The following is a 14,594-nucleotide window of genomic DNA, read 5'->3' on the forward strand; positions in this document are numbered from 1 at the left end:
TGTCTGTGTCAGGATAAAGGAAAATGTGTATAAACTGGTATACCGTTGGTACTATGTACCTTCGCGATTGAAGGCAATGTTCCCTGATGCTACAGACGCCTGTTGGAGGACCTGTGCTTCTGAGGGAACATATATGCATATCTGGTGGACCTGCCCGAAATTGATACCTTTATGGAAGGAGGTTGTCCGACTTCTGTCATCCCTATTTTCCACCCCAATCCCCCTGGACCCTAAATACTTTCTACTGCCTCTGGACCTTCCGGCTTTGACTACACATCAAAACAAGTTATTACGTCATGTGGCTACTGCCACGACATGTCAAATAGCGAAGGCCTGGAGGTCGCCCTCCCCACCGTCCCTACAATCCGTTGTCACTTACATTTGGTACGTTTATAAGATGGAATATATGACTAGTCTTATTAGACAATCTGCCAGGGCGTTCGATAAAAGCTGGTCACCCTGGCTCACTTCTCAAAATGCCCCCTCCCCATTCGGTAACTGATTAAGCTGCCCACCCTTATTTTTATGTTGGCTGCCCGGATTCCGCCACTCGAACCTCCCCTCTTCCTCTTTCTACCTTCCCTTTTGCCCACAATCTTGTTTCTTCCTTTTCCGGTCTCTATTCTTCCTGTTCTGGGTTGGTTGGCCACACCATGGACCTAGAGGACTCTCTCCTTTCTCGCACTATCTCTGTTGTCTCACTTTAAAAAAAGAAAAAAAGATTTACTCACTTGATTACTGTTATTTCCTAGTTGTGTACATCTTAGTACTAAAATGTTTGCTATGTTTATGAAACACACCGTTTATGTGTATTACTATGGATCGACCAATAAAATTCTTCTTAAAAAAAAAAGAAAAGAAAGGGCTGCACTAATGCCCAATGGTGCGACCAATGTGTGTCCAATGGTGCAACCGATATGTGTGACTGCGATAGTGTCCACCTTTAAATCATGCCCAATGTCCGTTCTCTATTCTGTTTCTTTTATATACAGTACATATACCTGTATGCCACCATGCGGCGTCTATGGAATGCAGAGAGAAAATAATATTTATGGGGAACATCTGTCACTAATTCTGGGTGTTTCAGCTGAGAAGAGCAAATTGTCCGTTTAGAAACTTAAGTCTATGCAGGCCTCTTTGTACCTGTTTTATATTTCCCATTTAGTGGCCGATGGTATGATGGGTTCTTTTTTGCTGACATTTTTCTTTAAAAGAGCGATTACCAGGGCAGCCTCCAACAAGCAAAAGCACAGTGCATAGCCGTATTGCCCATTAGGCAGCCTAGACCACTGCCTAGTGCCCAGTAACTTCAGTGGGGCACGGATTACTCTGTGCCTTTTTTGTGTGTGACTCTTTTCACAAACAGAGGAGCATAGGGGCCCCTAACCCGTGTTCTTCATAGGGCCACATTGGGTCTTAATCAGGCTCTGGCAGAGGGTGTGAACTGATATCTGTAGATCACCACTCATTCAACACTGGCACAAAATTATGGATTCAGTATGATATTCCGGTTTTTGGGATCCTGGCGGTCAGGAGACCGATGCCGGGATCTTGACAGGTGGAATACCGGCGGTGAGAGCAGGGTGTCCCCTTGCGGGCTTGCTACACTTGCCATGCTACATGCCCGGTGGCCCCTCGAGTTGTGGCATGGACCCTCACCCGAGTGGGAATTCTACTGGAGGATTGGGATTCCGGATATCCAGATTCCAGCTTCTGTATCCTGACAGCCGGCATAATGAATGCCTCACCAAAATGATGTGTGTTGTAATAATTAATGGAAGTATTTTTCAGTTGTACTAGTTCTAGTACTACATTACATTGAACTTTTTCAGTTTCCCATTTATTAAAAGGAAACTCTTTGGTTGGGAGATGTGTTTGGGTTACGTGGAAGGCCATTTTCTACCGTATATTTGTTTGCCCCTGTGTTCACAGGTATGATAGCGATATGAACTCTGTGGTAAGTAAAGACGGCTTTGAAATCCTCACCAATGGCAGCATGAAAATCTCCGATGTGGGCAGTAAAGATGAAGGAACGTACTACTGTACAGCAGCCAATAGCAAGGGAAACATGACCATCTCCGCGTATTTAGATGTCAGAAGTGAGTTGGAAAACAAGATTTCAGTTGTGTTTGTTGTTCTGCTCCTGTCTGTCGTCCTAAGTTACACTACTCTAACAAGGAGAACTTGCGGCTATGACAGTATAACAGAGATGATGACTTAAGAGCCTTGTTGCTGAGAACTTTGCAGGTTCCAAGTAGGGCTTTTGCAATGTGGGCATGTTAGGTAGATAGGGTAGAGATTGGTGTAGAGCACAGGTTCTCAAACTCGGTCCTCAGGACCCCACACAGTGCATGTTTTCCAGGTCTCCTCACAGAATCGCAAGTGAAATAATTAGCTCCATCTGTGGATCTTTTAAAATGTGTCAGTGAGTAATTAATACGCCTGTGCATCTGCTGGGATACCTGCAAAACATGCACTGTGTGGGGTCCTGAGGACCGAGTTTGAGAACCTGTGGTGTAGAGGATGCGTGCTTGTCAAGCTGGAAGAGATGTTTATCATTCTGCCTGTTGTGTTCTTAGTGGATGGTTCCGGGACAAACGATAATAGTACTGAGTGAGCGGGATGTACGAAAAGGAATCTGCCGTTTTCATACCTCCCAACATGACCCTCTCCAGGAGGGACACAATGCTCTGCTTCAGGACTTTCCTCTTAATATATGATTGCCGGCACCTGTTTTGGACAGGTAATGTATAAGAAAGGTGTTTCAGCACAGGTGATGGCAATCATAAATTAAGAGAAAAGTCCAGAAGCAAAGTATTCTGTCCCTCCTGGAGAGGGTCATGTTGGGAGGTATGCGTTTTCAGAATTTGCCCACATTTCCCATATGTACTAAGCTCCAGAATGCGATACTTTCTAGAGCTTGGACCCAGTGGATAACGCTATCTGTAGATGACGTTACCCAATAGAAGCCTACTGGCCTCTCTTCACATTTCCCCCCTGAGGGGGATCCAGTCCTGGCACCCCCGGCAGCCACCCCTTCATACTGTGCATGTGCAGAAGGACTCCTGGGTCCTAAAACCCGGAAGTCCTTCTATCACAAAGGACAACTCTTACCGGGAGAGCTGTCCTTTGTGCATTTCTAGGCATATACCGGCGTTGATAATGCCGGAATGTACCCGATAAGAGGCGGGATATATTGCATGGTGGATACTGTTGCACGTTTCCATGGTGCTATCAATGGTGGAGTCTGAGGAGAATGTTAGGTCTAGAAGTGCAGAGGTCGCCGTATCGCAGCGGGCACGGCGGGCATGAGAAGGGGAATATATAAACTAGATCCTGGAGGAAACAAGCAATGAATTAGTAAGTCAGTCAGGGGGGAAATCAATCCGGCAGCGAGATCCAGCGTGATTTAATGTTTTGGTTAATGGAAGTCACTTTGCAGAGGGTGTCCATAAACAACCTGTCCACGGATAAGTGTATGTATTTAGCATTTTAGATGTGCCATAAATAAAGTACAATATGAGGGATGTGTTTGTGGTGGATGTGGCGTGAGACGCAGGGGCCTGAATGTGTAGAGTGAAGGCCAAGGCTTAATGAAGTCTAACTATGGTATCCGGCCACTAGATCGACCACTAATTGGTCAACATGCATTAGGTTGATATGGTTTCTAGGTCGTCATGGTTACTAGGTTGACATGTTCTAGGTCGACATGAGTTTTTCCAAAATTTTTTCATTTTTTTAACTTTTTCATACTTTACGATCCACGTGGACTACGATCGGGAGCGGTAACCTGTGCCGAGCGCAGCGGTAGCAGAGCGAGGCAACTTGCCTGAAGCATGGTGAGCGAAGCGAGACGTGCGAGGGGACACGGTGCACAAATTGGGGTTCCCAGTCACTCGAAAAAAAACACACCATTTTTTTAACTCATGTCGACCTTTTGTCATGTCGACCTAATGCTTGTGTCGACCTATTTCAGGTGTCAACCTAGTTGCTGTCTACGAGTTGTGGTCGACCTAGACACTGTCAACCTAAGTCTGGTCGACCCTATGATCCATAACCCCTAAGCTACAAGGTTTGCAGTTGGCGAGTAATGGCCGTGTTCTTGCACTGTATATTGGGGGTCATTCCGAGTTGATCGCTCGCTAGCAACTTTTTGCAGCGCTGCAATCAGATAGTTGACGCCTATGGGGGAGTGTATTTTAGCTTTGCAAGTGTGTGAACGCTTTTGCAGCCGACGGCACAAAAAAGTTTTGTGCAGTTTCTCTGAACTTACTCAGCCGCTGCGATCACTTCAGACTTTTTGGTCCCGGAATTGACGTCAGACACCCGCCCTGGAAACGCTTGGACACGCCTGCGCTTTCCCAAACACTCCCAGAAAACAGTCAGTTGACACCCACAAACGCCCTCTTTCTGTCAGTCACCTTGCGAGCGGCTGTGCGCATGGATTCTTCGTTAAATCCATCACCCAGCACCGATCCTCTTTGTACCCGTATGACGTACCTGCGCATTGCAGTACATATGCATGCGCAGTTTTGCCGAGATTTAACCTGATCGCAACGCTGCAAAAAGTTGCTAGCGAGCGATCAACTCGGAATGACCGCCCTAGAGTTTACAGGTGCGGGGTGTTACTGAGAAGCTCATCGGTCAGTGACATTCCAGGTATAGGACATCAAGGACGCAGAGAGAAGGTTAACGGGTAGCGCTGTAGACTTTGATATCATATCATGGAGGTGATACTGAATATTGGGGGTAATTCTGAGTTGATCGCAGCAGGAATTTTGTTAGCAGTTGGGCAAAACCATGTGCACTGCAGGGGGGGCAGATATAACATGTGCAGAGAGAGTTAGATTTGGGTGGGCTATTTTCTTTCTGTGCAGGGTAAATACTGGCTGCTTTATTTTTACACTGCAAATTAGATTGCAGATTGAACACACCCCACCCAAATCTAACTCTCTCTGCACATGTTACATCTGCCTTCCCTGCAGTGCACATGGTTTTGCCCGACTGCTAACAAAGTTCCTGCTGCGATCAACTCAGAATTACCCCCATTGTACAGTACTTGCTGATTGTGTTTCCAAAAAGTATAAACACTTAACAGCCCCAAACCCAGGACCCAAAACTGAAGCAGCAATGAGGTAGATGAAGGTAACTCTTTTATATTCCATATCTTCTACCCTAAAATATAAAGGGGGAAAGGTCCTGGTGAGGAGATAAAGTGGAGAGAAGAGAGATAAAGTACCATCCAATCAGCTTCTAAATGTCATGTTACAGGCTGTGCTAGAAAAATGACAGAACATGATTGGTTGACACTTAATCTCTCTCCACTTATAATAAAGGATGAGGTGAGAGAGAAAATGATACTATTAGGGTAATCAAGTACAAAAGTCCCACTGCAACTGTGCCTGGAACGTCTCTGGCGTACATTCACGCTGCCTCTCTCTTCTCACAGACGCTACTCAGATCATCACCCCCCCAGAAATGCAGCGAGTGAGGAAGGGTGGGAAGGCGACATTTGAGTGCATACCTTTATTTGACGTCAAGATGGAGGACAAATCGGTGGAATGGAGAAAAGACGACGTGGATATCATAGAAGATGATGACAGTGACAAGTACGGGCAATCATTTATTTATTTACATACACAGATATGGGGCATGACGGGCCTCACCGAAGAATGCAATGGTCTACAAAAACAAAACAAACACAATTTATTACAAAAATAAATAATTATATATATATATATATATATATATATATAAAATATATATTTATATATATATCTATATATATATATATATATATATCGTGTGTATATATATATATATTTAATCAACAATAACAAAACAAAAAAAGAGGATGAAAGCAAAACAAACAAAAAACCTTGATATACCATATGCATGTTTTAAAACTGATAGATCTGTATGTTAGACAAATGCTTCACATTTTCTGTTCTAAACAAACTACAGCAGTTCCCAATAACAGAGGTTAGTTCAGAGGTTCCCAAACTGGGTCCTTAAGCAGTGGTGCAAGTAGAAAAAATGTCTCACGGGTACTGTGTGCGCGCGCCAAAGGCGCGCGCGTGCAAAAAAATGGGTGTGGCCAAATGCCACATGGGGCGTGGCCAATGAAAATGGGGGCGTGGTACACATATGGGGGAGGGGCAGATACACGTATGACCCCAATAGTGCCAGATACACGTTGCCCCACAGTGCCAGATATACATTGCCCCACAGTGCCAGATACACATTGACTAACAGTGCCAGATACACATTGCCCCACAGTGCCAGATACAGAAATGCCCCCAGAGTGCCAGATATACATTGCCTCGCAGTGTCAGATACACGTTGCCCCACAGTGCCAGATATACATTGCCCCACAGTGCCAGATACACATTGCCCCACAGTGCCAGATACACAAATGCTCCCACTGTGTCAGATATACATTGCCCCCCGTGCCAGATACAGAAATGCCCCTACAGTGCCAGATATGCCCCCAGTGCCAGGTATACATGCCCCCCCAGTGCCAGATATCCCCCAGTGCCAGGTATACATGCCCCCCTGTGCCAGATATCCCCCAGTGCCAGGTATACATGCCCCCCTGTGCCAGATATCCCCCAGTGCCAGGTATATATGCCCCCCAGTGCCAGATATCCCCCAGTGCCAGGTATATATGCCCCCCAGTGCCAGATATCCCCCAGTGCCAGATAGAAATGCCCCCCCAGTGCCAGATATCCCCCAGTGCCAGATAGAAATGCCCCCCCAGTGCCAGATATCACCCAGTGCCAGGTATACATGCCCCCCTGTGCCAGATATCCCCCAGTGCCAGGTATACATGCCCCCCTGTGCCAGATATCCCCCAGTGCCAGGTATATATGCCCCCCAGTGCCAGATATCCCCCAGTGCCAGGTATATATGCCCCCCAGTGCCAGATATCCCCCAGTGCCAGATAGAAATGCCCCCCCAGTGCCAGATATCCCCCAGTGCCAGATAGAAATGCCCCCCCAGTGCCAGATATCCCCCAGTGCCAGGTATACATGCCCCCCTGTGCCAGATATCCCCCAGTGCCAGGTATACATGCCCCCCTGTGCCAGATATCCCCCAGTGCCAGGTATATATGCCCCCCAGTGCCAGATATCCCCCAGTGCCAGGTATATATGCCCCCCAGTGCCAGATATCCCCCAGTGCCAGATAGAAATGCCCCCCCAGTGCCAGATATCCCCCAGTGCCAGATAGAAATGCCCCCCCAGTGCCAGATATCCCCCAGTGCCAGGTATACATGCCCCCCTGTGCCAGATATCCCCCAGTGCCAGGTATACATGCCCCCCTGTGCCAGATATCCCCCAGTGCCAGGTATATATGCCCCCCAGTGCCAGATATCCCCCAGTGCCAGGTATATATGCCCCCCAGTGCCAGATATCCCCCAGTGCCAGATAGAAATGCCCCCCCAGTGCCAGATATCCCCCAGTGCCAGGTATAACATGCCCCCCCTTCCCCCTTCCCTGCTCACCGCTGCCGCTGGCCGCTGCCGTCCTGTGTGAGGGAAGGAGAGCGCAGCCTGTGCCTCTCCTTCCCCTCAGTCTCCGGCGGGTGTCTCACAGTTTAATTCAGCGCCGATCCGTGAGCCAATCAGAGCTCGCACCGCGAGCTCTGATTGGCTCACGGATCGGCGCTGAATTAAACTATGACACCCGCCGGAGACTGAGGGGAAGGAGAGGCACAGGCTGCGCTCTCCTTCCCTCACATCAGCGGCGGTGCGAGGAGCGGCGGCCCGTCGGTGTGGGTACGGCGTACCCACGGCTAAATTCTTACGGGTACGCCGTACCCACCCGTACCCGCCCACTTGCACCACTGTCCTTAAGGCACCCAAATAGGCCCATCACACTGGGCGATATCACTCAAAGATATGAACGATCTCGTTCATTAATGAACGAGATACCGTTCATATCTTTGAGTGTGGAGGCACCAGCGATGAACGATGCGCGGCCCCGCGCTCGTTCATCGCTGGTCTCCCGTCGGCTGTGCATGCAGGCCAATATGGACGATCTCGTCCATATTTGCCTACACTTCTATGGAGCCGGGTGACGGGGGGAGTGAAGTAACTTCACTCCCCCCGTCACTGCCCCCCGCCGCCGGGTCGCCCGTCGGCCGTATCCATCGGTCAGCTAGGCGGCGGATCGTTAATGTTTAGGGCCCTTAACAGTCCAGCTTTTAAGGATATCCATTGACTGAGATACTAATTAAGTCACCTGTGCTCAAGCATGGTTATCCTTAAAGCCTGGATCCTTAAGTTGTCTTGAGGACCCAGTTTAGGAAACTCTTCTTTAGTTGGTTAATTGGTCCAGAGTTCTATCTCAGTCTACAGCATGGATTCCCTTCCTCGGCCCTCAAGGCACAATAACAGTCCAGGTTTTTGTGATAGCCATGCTTGGCCGCAGGTGACTTATTTAGTACCTCAGTTATTTTGATTTAACCATCTGTGCTGTAGCATGACTATGCCTAATACCTGCACTGTTAGTGTGCCTTGAGGACCGAGGTTGGGAATGCCTGCTCTAAAGCATACTTGCCTACCTGACCCTCTCCATGAGGGAGAAAATGCTCGGTTCCTGGACTTTCCTGGTAATGTATGATTGCCATCACCTGTGGTGAAACACTTTTCTTATCAATTAGCTAGCTCACCACAGGTGATGGCAATCATACATTACCAGGAAAGTCCAGGAACCGAGCATTTTCTCCCTCATGGAGAGGGTCAGGTAGGCAAGTATGCTTTAGAGCAGGCATTCCCAACCTCGGTCCTCAAGGCACACTAACAGTGCAGGTATTAGGCATACCTGTGGCTTTTTGAAACTACACTTAGATGATGATTGGATGCTTTGGACAACTACTCCACTTCCTCTCTCCCAGGTTTAGCACATCTTCCTTTAGAGTCTAAAGGAAGATGTGCTAAACCTGGGAGAGAGGAAGTGGAGTATTTGTCCAAAGCATCCAATCATCTTCTAAGTGTAGTTTCAAAGAATGTGCTACTTATATAAATGACAGAAGAGGTTTAGGGCCAGATGCATCATTGCTCGGAGAGTGATAAAATGGAGAGAAAGTACCAGCCAATCAGGCACGTTACAGGCCGGGTTTGAAAAATGGCAGTTAGGAGCTGATTGGCTGGTACTTTATCTCTCCATTTTATCACTCTCCAAGCAATGATGCATCTGGCCCTTAGTTGCTTTAGCAACTCCTACCCTTCATCTCTTACCAAGAATTGATACATCTCCCCCTTTCGTCAGATGTCAAATCGCAATGATTTGTTATGCGCCATCCCGAATGTCTGATCACCTCTATCGAGGAAACAGTCCCGTGATCCTGCTGCCCATGAAGTAAATAAGGCACACTGGAAGGTTAATTTACTAAAGCTTCTAAAATCAAAAGTGGTGATGTTGCCCATAGCAACCTAACATTTCTCTGTTACATCCTAGAAAATGGTAAAATCTGATTGGTTGCTATGGGCAACATCACCACTTTTCATTTTTAGAAGCTTTAGTAAATACCGGCTGCTTTTGCATGTAGCCCACACATACTGGGCAGCTCTATTTTTACACTGCAATTTAGTTTGAGTTTCAATAGACCACTCCCACATGTAAACATCTCAGCTCATTGTAAATCTGCCCCACCTGCAGTGCACATTTTATATCTGCCCCACCTGCAGCGCACATTTTATATTTACCCCACCTGCAGCGCACATTTTATATCTGCCCCACCTGTAGCGCATTTTATATCTGCCCCACCTGCAGCGCACATCTTATATCTGCCCCATCTGCAGTGCACATTTTATATCTGCCCCACCTGCAGTGCACATTTTATATCTGCCCCACCTGCAGTGCACAGTTTATATCTGCCCCACCTGCAGCTAACATTTTATATCTGCCCCACCTGCAGTGCACATTTTATATCTGCCCCACCTGCAGCGCACATTTTATATCTGCCCCACCTGCAGCAGCGCACATTTTATATCTGCCCCACCTGCAGTGCACATTTTATATCTGCCCACCTGCAGCTCACATTTTATATCTGCCCCACCTGTAGTGCACATTTTATATCTGCCCCACCTGCAGTGCACATTTTATATCTACCCACCTGCAGCTCACATTTTATATCTACCCCACCTGCAGTGCACATTTTATATCTGCCCCACCTGTAGTGCACATTTTATATCTGCCCCACCTGTAGTGCACATTTTATATCTGCCCCACCTGCAGTTCACATTTTATATCTGCCCCACCTGCAGTGTGACATAGTTCAAAGCTGCAAAGTTACTTGCTTTTCATTTCTTTGCCCCAACTCGGAATGGGCCCTAGAATGTCCAGCACTGTGCATTGCACCATTATACTGTGCAGGGTCAGGAAGTACCTGAGGATCACCACTGATAACCAAACTTCCCCGTGCAATGATGTCATCGTATGGGGGACTTTTTCACACTGCTGAAGCTCTGTTAGGGTTTCCAGATACATTTGGTAACTAACATTTCTCCTGGACCATCTGTGGATTGAATAAGCACTAAAGCCAAATTTAAAAAGCCCCCAAACCAGACATACAGTAAGACAGAAAGCACTCACTACCCTTTTATTTCAGATCTGCAGTTCATATAACAGTTGATTAACCCTCCGTCAGGCGTACCTCTGGGACTCCCGGGCGCCTGTTATAAAATCGTCATTAGCACCTACAGTAATTAACTCAATTCTACGCTCTTAAAGTGATCAGTGACCTTCATTAGGACGTACAAAGAGAGAAATCGTAGGTGTTACGGGCCATTTCAGCAGAAAATCAGAATCGAAAAAAGAGAAAACAGGAACATGAGTATAAGTTTGGGCGCAGTGTGCCTGAGGGGCCACCCTGGACAAACCTACATATTTCTGCAAAATATCCACAACCTTTGTCATTTTCATTCATAAAATGAGCAAAATAAACAATAGATGAAATAAAAGGAAAAATTAACCTTCAAAAGTGGGAGGAGTTTGGGCGCTGTGTCCCTGAGAGGCCAGGAGCGTCACTACTGCACTCAGCGCAGGCGGCCGGAAAACTGACTAGGGGGACAGGCCATTGCGCCCCCTTGGGGTGGAGCGGGGAGCGAGAACAGCTTTGCGGCGCCTGTCAGGCCAGCTGCGCCTGACTGCGGGTTAAAAGACAAGTTTGAGCTGCTGTCTAATAAAGTTGTCTGAAATGTGTTTTGCTGCTGCAGGTATTTCATAGAAGATTACTCTCTGAGTATAGTCAATGTGCAGGAAGATGACCAAGGCAGCTACACTTGTGTGGCCCGCAGTGAGCTGGACGCAGTGCAGAAGTCGGCTCAGCTAGTGATGATTGGTCAGTATACAGAAGCCGCTTATCTGTCTTTATCAATAAACCAGCTGGAGAACCATAAATTGCCTACCTGTGATTGACAATGCTTTTCCCCATATGTATCTCTCTCTCTCACTTGCAAGTATTTCCATTTATACCTCTTTATCTATGATATACAGATCTACCAGAACCGCCCTATGACTTGGAGCTTTCTGACCCTCAAGACACAAGTGTCACCCTCACCTGGACCCCAGGAGAAGACAATAACAGTCCCGTTGACGGTACAGTCATGCATCATGGAGCTAGATTTTGTATTGTGTATAGTGGATGGATCTCTGGTTACGGACTAGGTGTCTGAAACAGCCCCGGCATTCTAGCCTGCGCACGGCAAGGGGGTGCGGTCACCGCTCACAGGGGCGTGGCCTTGCAGCACACCTCCACCAATGTGTATTGTCAGGCTGGGAGGTGAAGCTCCTCAGCCAGACCCTGTCTCAGAGTGCCGGGGCAGCCAAGCAAACCGCCAGGAGGCGGAGCTGCTTGGCCAGCCCATGGCTTTCCGTGTGCTGTGCGGCCGAGCAGAGCTTCTCCGCCAGGTGTTTTATACCGGATCGGCCCATCATACTATTTTCTGATGCATCTCTTGCACTTAGCATTTAAGTGCAATAACTTAATGTATGATGATGGTTGTGGTGGCTGGTGTAAAATCAGTGGGCGGCGTGGGTTTCCATTTGAGGACGCACAACCCCCCCCCCCCCCCACTGGCCCTATGGATACTCAGATTAGCCTTAGGTAGTAAAGCAGGTTCCCGCGGCCACAGCCACTTTGCATGTGACTCATCGCGCTCGGTGTATGAATTATCAATTACTTTATTATGTAAAGGACGCATATTTCAATTTATCAATTTATTCGCCTATTACTGTATATAAACAGAGGTTGGAAATTAGAATTTTGTTATGTTCCAAGCCCAGCAATTGGTAATATCTCCCCCATCTGTCTCCTCCAGAGTTCATCATAGAGTTTGAAGAGGACAGATTTGAGCCTGGCGTATGGCATACACTGACCCAGGTGGACGGGTTTGAGAACACCGCACGCCTCTCTCTCTCCCCCTACGTCAACTATCAGTTTCGAGTTATGGCTGTGAATGAGCTCGGACCCAGCAATGGAAGCAAGCCATCAGATCGTTTTAAGACCCCCGAAGCAGGTAAAGCCGAGATATTCTTTTAATGGGGCACAACATGCTGTGTAGTTGATACATAAATGTCATTTATTAAAGAACCTTGAGAAATGTGCATTTCTATACATTACACTAAGGCTGCTACATTTCTATACATTACCCTAAGGCTGCCTGCTGTAGAACAGCCTATTGACTTTAATGATTTAAATTGTACTTTATTTCCACCATAGCACCTACAAAGAATCCGACTGATGTCAGGGGAGAAGGCACGGAACCACATAATATGAAGATATCATGGAAGGTAAGTGAATGCTGCAGGGCCAAGAAAAACATGTATGTGCTTTTAGGGGATGTGGCCTAATTTACAGGATGTTTGACTCCCTACCCGCACAGATAGAGGAGACTCCTGGCCCCACAGCTGCTGCTTCTGGGCCCCTCCAAGAAGCCATATCCGCTCACCCCCCTCTTGGCAGCCCTGTGTAATGCTAGTACAGGTTGAGGCTCATATCCAAAATGCTTGGGACCAGGAGTATTTTTTTTCTGGATTTTTCCGTATTTTGGAATATCTGCATACCATAATGATATATATTGGGGATGGGACCAAAGTCTACACACAAAATGCGGGTTCGGTATGAAATACCGGTGGTTGGGATGCTGACGGTCATATGGCCTCTCCAATACTCAGAGGTGGTAAGTATTTTTATACTCCCCTACCTTAACCCTACGGGGGTTGGCGACTAGGGCTCACCCTGTGGGGGTGGTGGCTAGGGCAAACTCTCGGAGGGTGTCTGCTAGGGCTAACTACCCCTTTCCCCCCCATAGTGCCTAACACTAACCCCACCCTAATGCCTAACCCCCCCCCAGGCCCCTAACCCGAACCCCGATACTTACCTTTGGGATATCGGCTGTCGGTGTTCTGGCGTCATTCTCCTGAGTGGTGTTGCGATTCCGGCATTGGTCACATGACCGCCGGCATGTCGAAAGCATTCCCAAAATGCATTTATGTTTTATATACAACTTTTACACAGAGGGGGTCATTCCGAGTTGATCGCTCGCTAGCAGTTTTTAGCAGCTGTGCAAACGCATTGTCGCCGCCCACTGGGGAGTGTATATTTACTTTGCAGGAGTGCGAACGCCTGTGCAGCAGAGCGCCTGCAAAATCTTTTTGTGCAAAACAAGACCAGCCCTGTAGTTACTCTTCGTGTGCGTTGATTCTAACGACGGAGGGACGGCTTTTGACGTCACACACCCGCCCAGCGAACGCCCAGCCACGCCTGCGTTTTTTCTGCCACGCCTGCGTTTTTCTAAGCACTCCCTGAAAACGGTCAGTTGACACCCAGAAACGCCCACTTCATGTCAATCTTCCTGCGTTTGGCCGTGCGACTGGAATGTTCGTTATACTCTGTGCAAACCCACGATGCTCATTGTACCCGTACGACGCGCCTGCGCATTGCGGTGCATACGCATGCGCAGAAATGCCGATTTTTAGCCTGATTGCTGCGATGCGAACAACAGCAGCTAGCGATCAACTCGGAATGACCCCCATAGCCTGCAGGTAATTTTTTACAATATTTGTAATAATTTTGTGCTTGAAACAAAGTTTGTGTACAATGAAACATCAGAAAGCAAAGGTGCCACTATCACAGCGCTCAAAATTTTTTTGGATTTTGGATCATTTCAGATTTCGGATATGGGAGACGCAACCTGTACAGTATAGATTTGTAGAGACTATTCTTTTTAAGTGAAGGATGTTTTCAATTTCATAACACCTACAATACAACGCTAAGTTCCACTATCTATTTCAGATGTATAGTTACAGTACGCAGGGTATCCGGACTCCAGATCGACAGCAAAAAGGTCGACAAACCTTAGGTCGACGCCAATTGGTCGACAAACCTTAGGTCGACATGGACAAAAGGTCAACATGGACAAAAGGTCGACAGGAACAAGGTCGACATCTAAAAAGGTCGACATGAGTTTTTCACGATTTTTTTCTTTTTTGGAACCTTTTCATACTTAGCGATCCACGTGGACTACGATTGGAACGGTAATCTGTGCCGAGCGAAGCGGTAGCGGAGCGAAGGCACCATGCCCGAAG

At 47.5% G+C, this 14,594-nt stretch overlaps 1 protein-coding gene across 2 annotated transcripts in view; it reads left to right on the forward strand.

Annotated features, from left to right (window-relative positions):
- L1CAM (L1 cell adhesion molecule) overlaps positions 1 to 14,594 on the forward strand; it is a 290,338-nt gene that overhangs the window by 223,112 nt on the left and 52,632 nt on the right. For both annotated transcript variants that reach the window (XM_063936291.1, XM_063936292.1), the window contains 6 exons: positions 1,933 to 2,099; positions 5,450 to 5,609; positions 11,222 to 11,346; positions 11,502 to 11,603; positions 12,326 to 12,523; positions 12,727 to 12,797. In XM_063936291.1, the coding sequence (XP_063792361.1) occupies positions 1,933 to 2,099; positions 5,450 to 5,609; positions 11,222 to 11,346; positions 11,502 to 11,603; positions 12,326 to 12,523; positions 12,727 to 12,797 (823 nt within the window). The remainder of the gene's footprint in view (positions 1 to 1,932; positions 2,100 to 5,449; positions 5,610 to 11,221; positions 11,347 to 11,501; positions 11,604 to 12,325; positions 12,524 to 12,726; positions 12,798 to 14,594) is intronic.

The sequence above is a fragment of the Pseudophryne corroboree genome, chromosome 8 (assembly GCF_028390025.1).
Source record: "Pseudophryne corroboree isolate aPseCor3 chromosome 8, aPseCor3.hap2, whole genome shotgun sequence".
In the NCBI taxonomy this organism is placed as follows: domain Eukaryota; kingdom Metazoa; phylum Chordata; class Amphibia; order Anura; family Myobatrachidae; genus Pseudophryne; species Pseudophryne corroboree.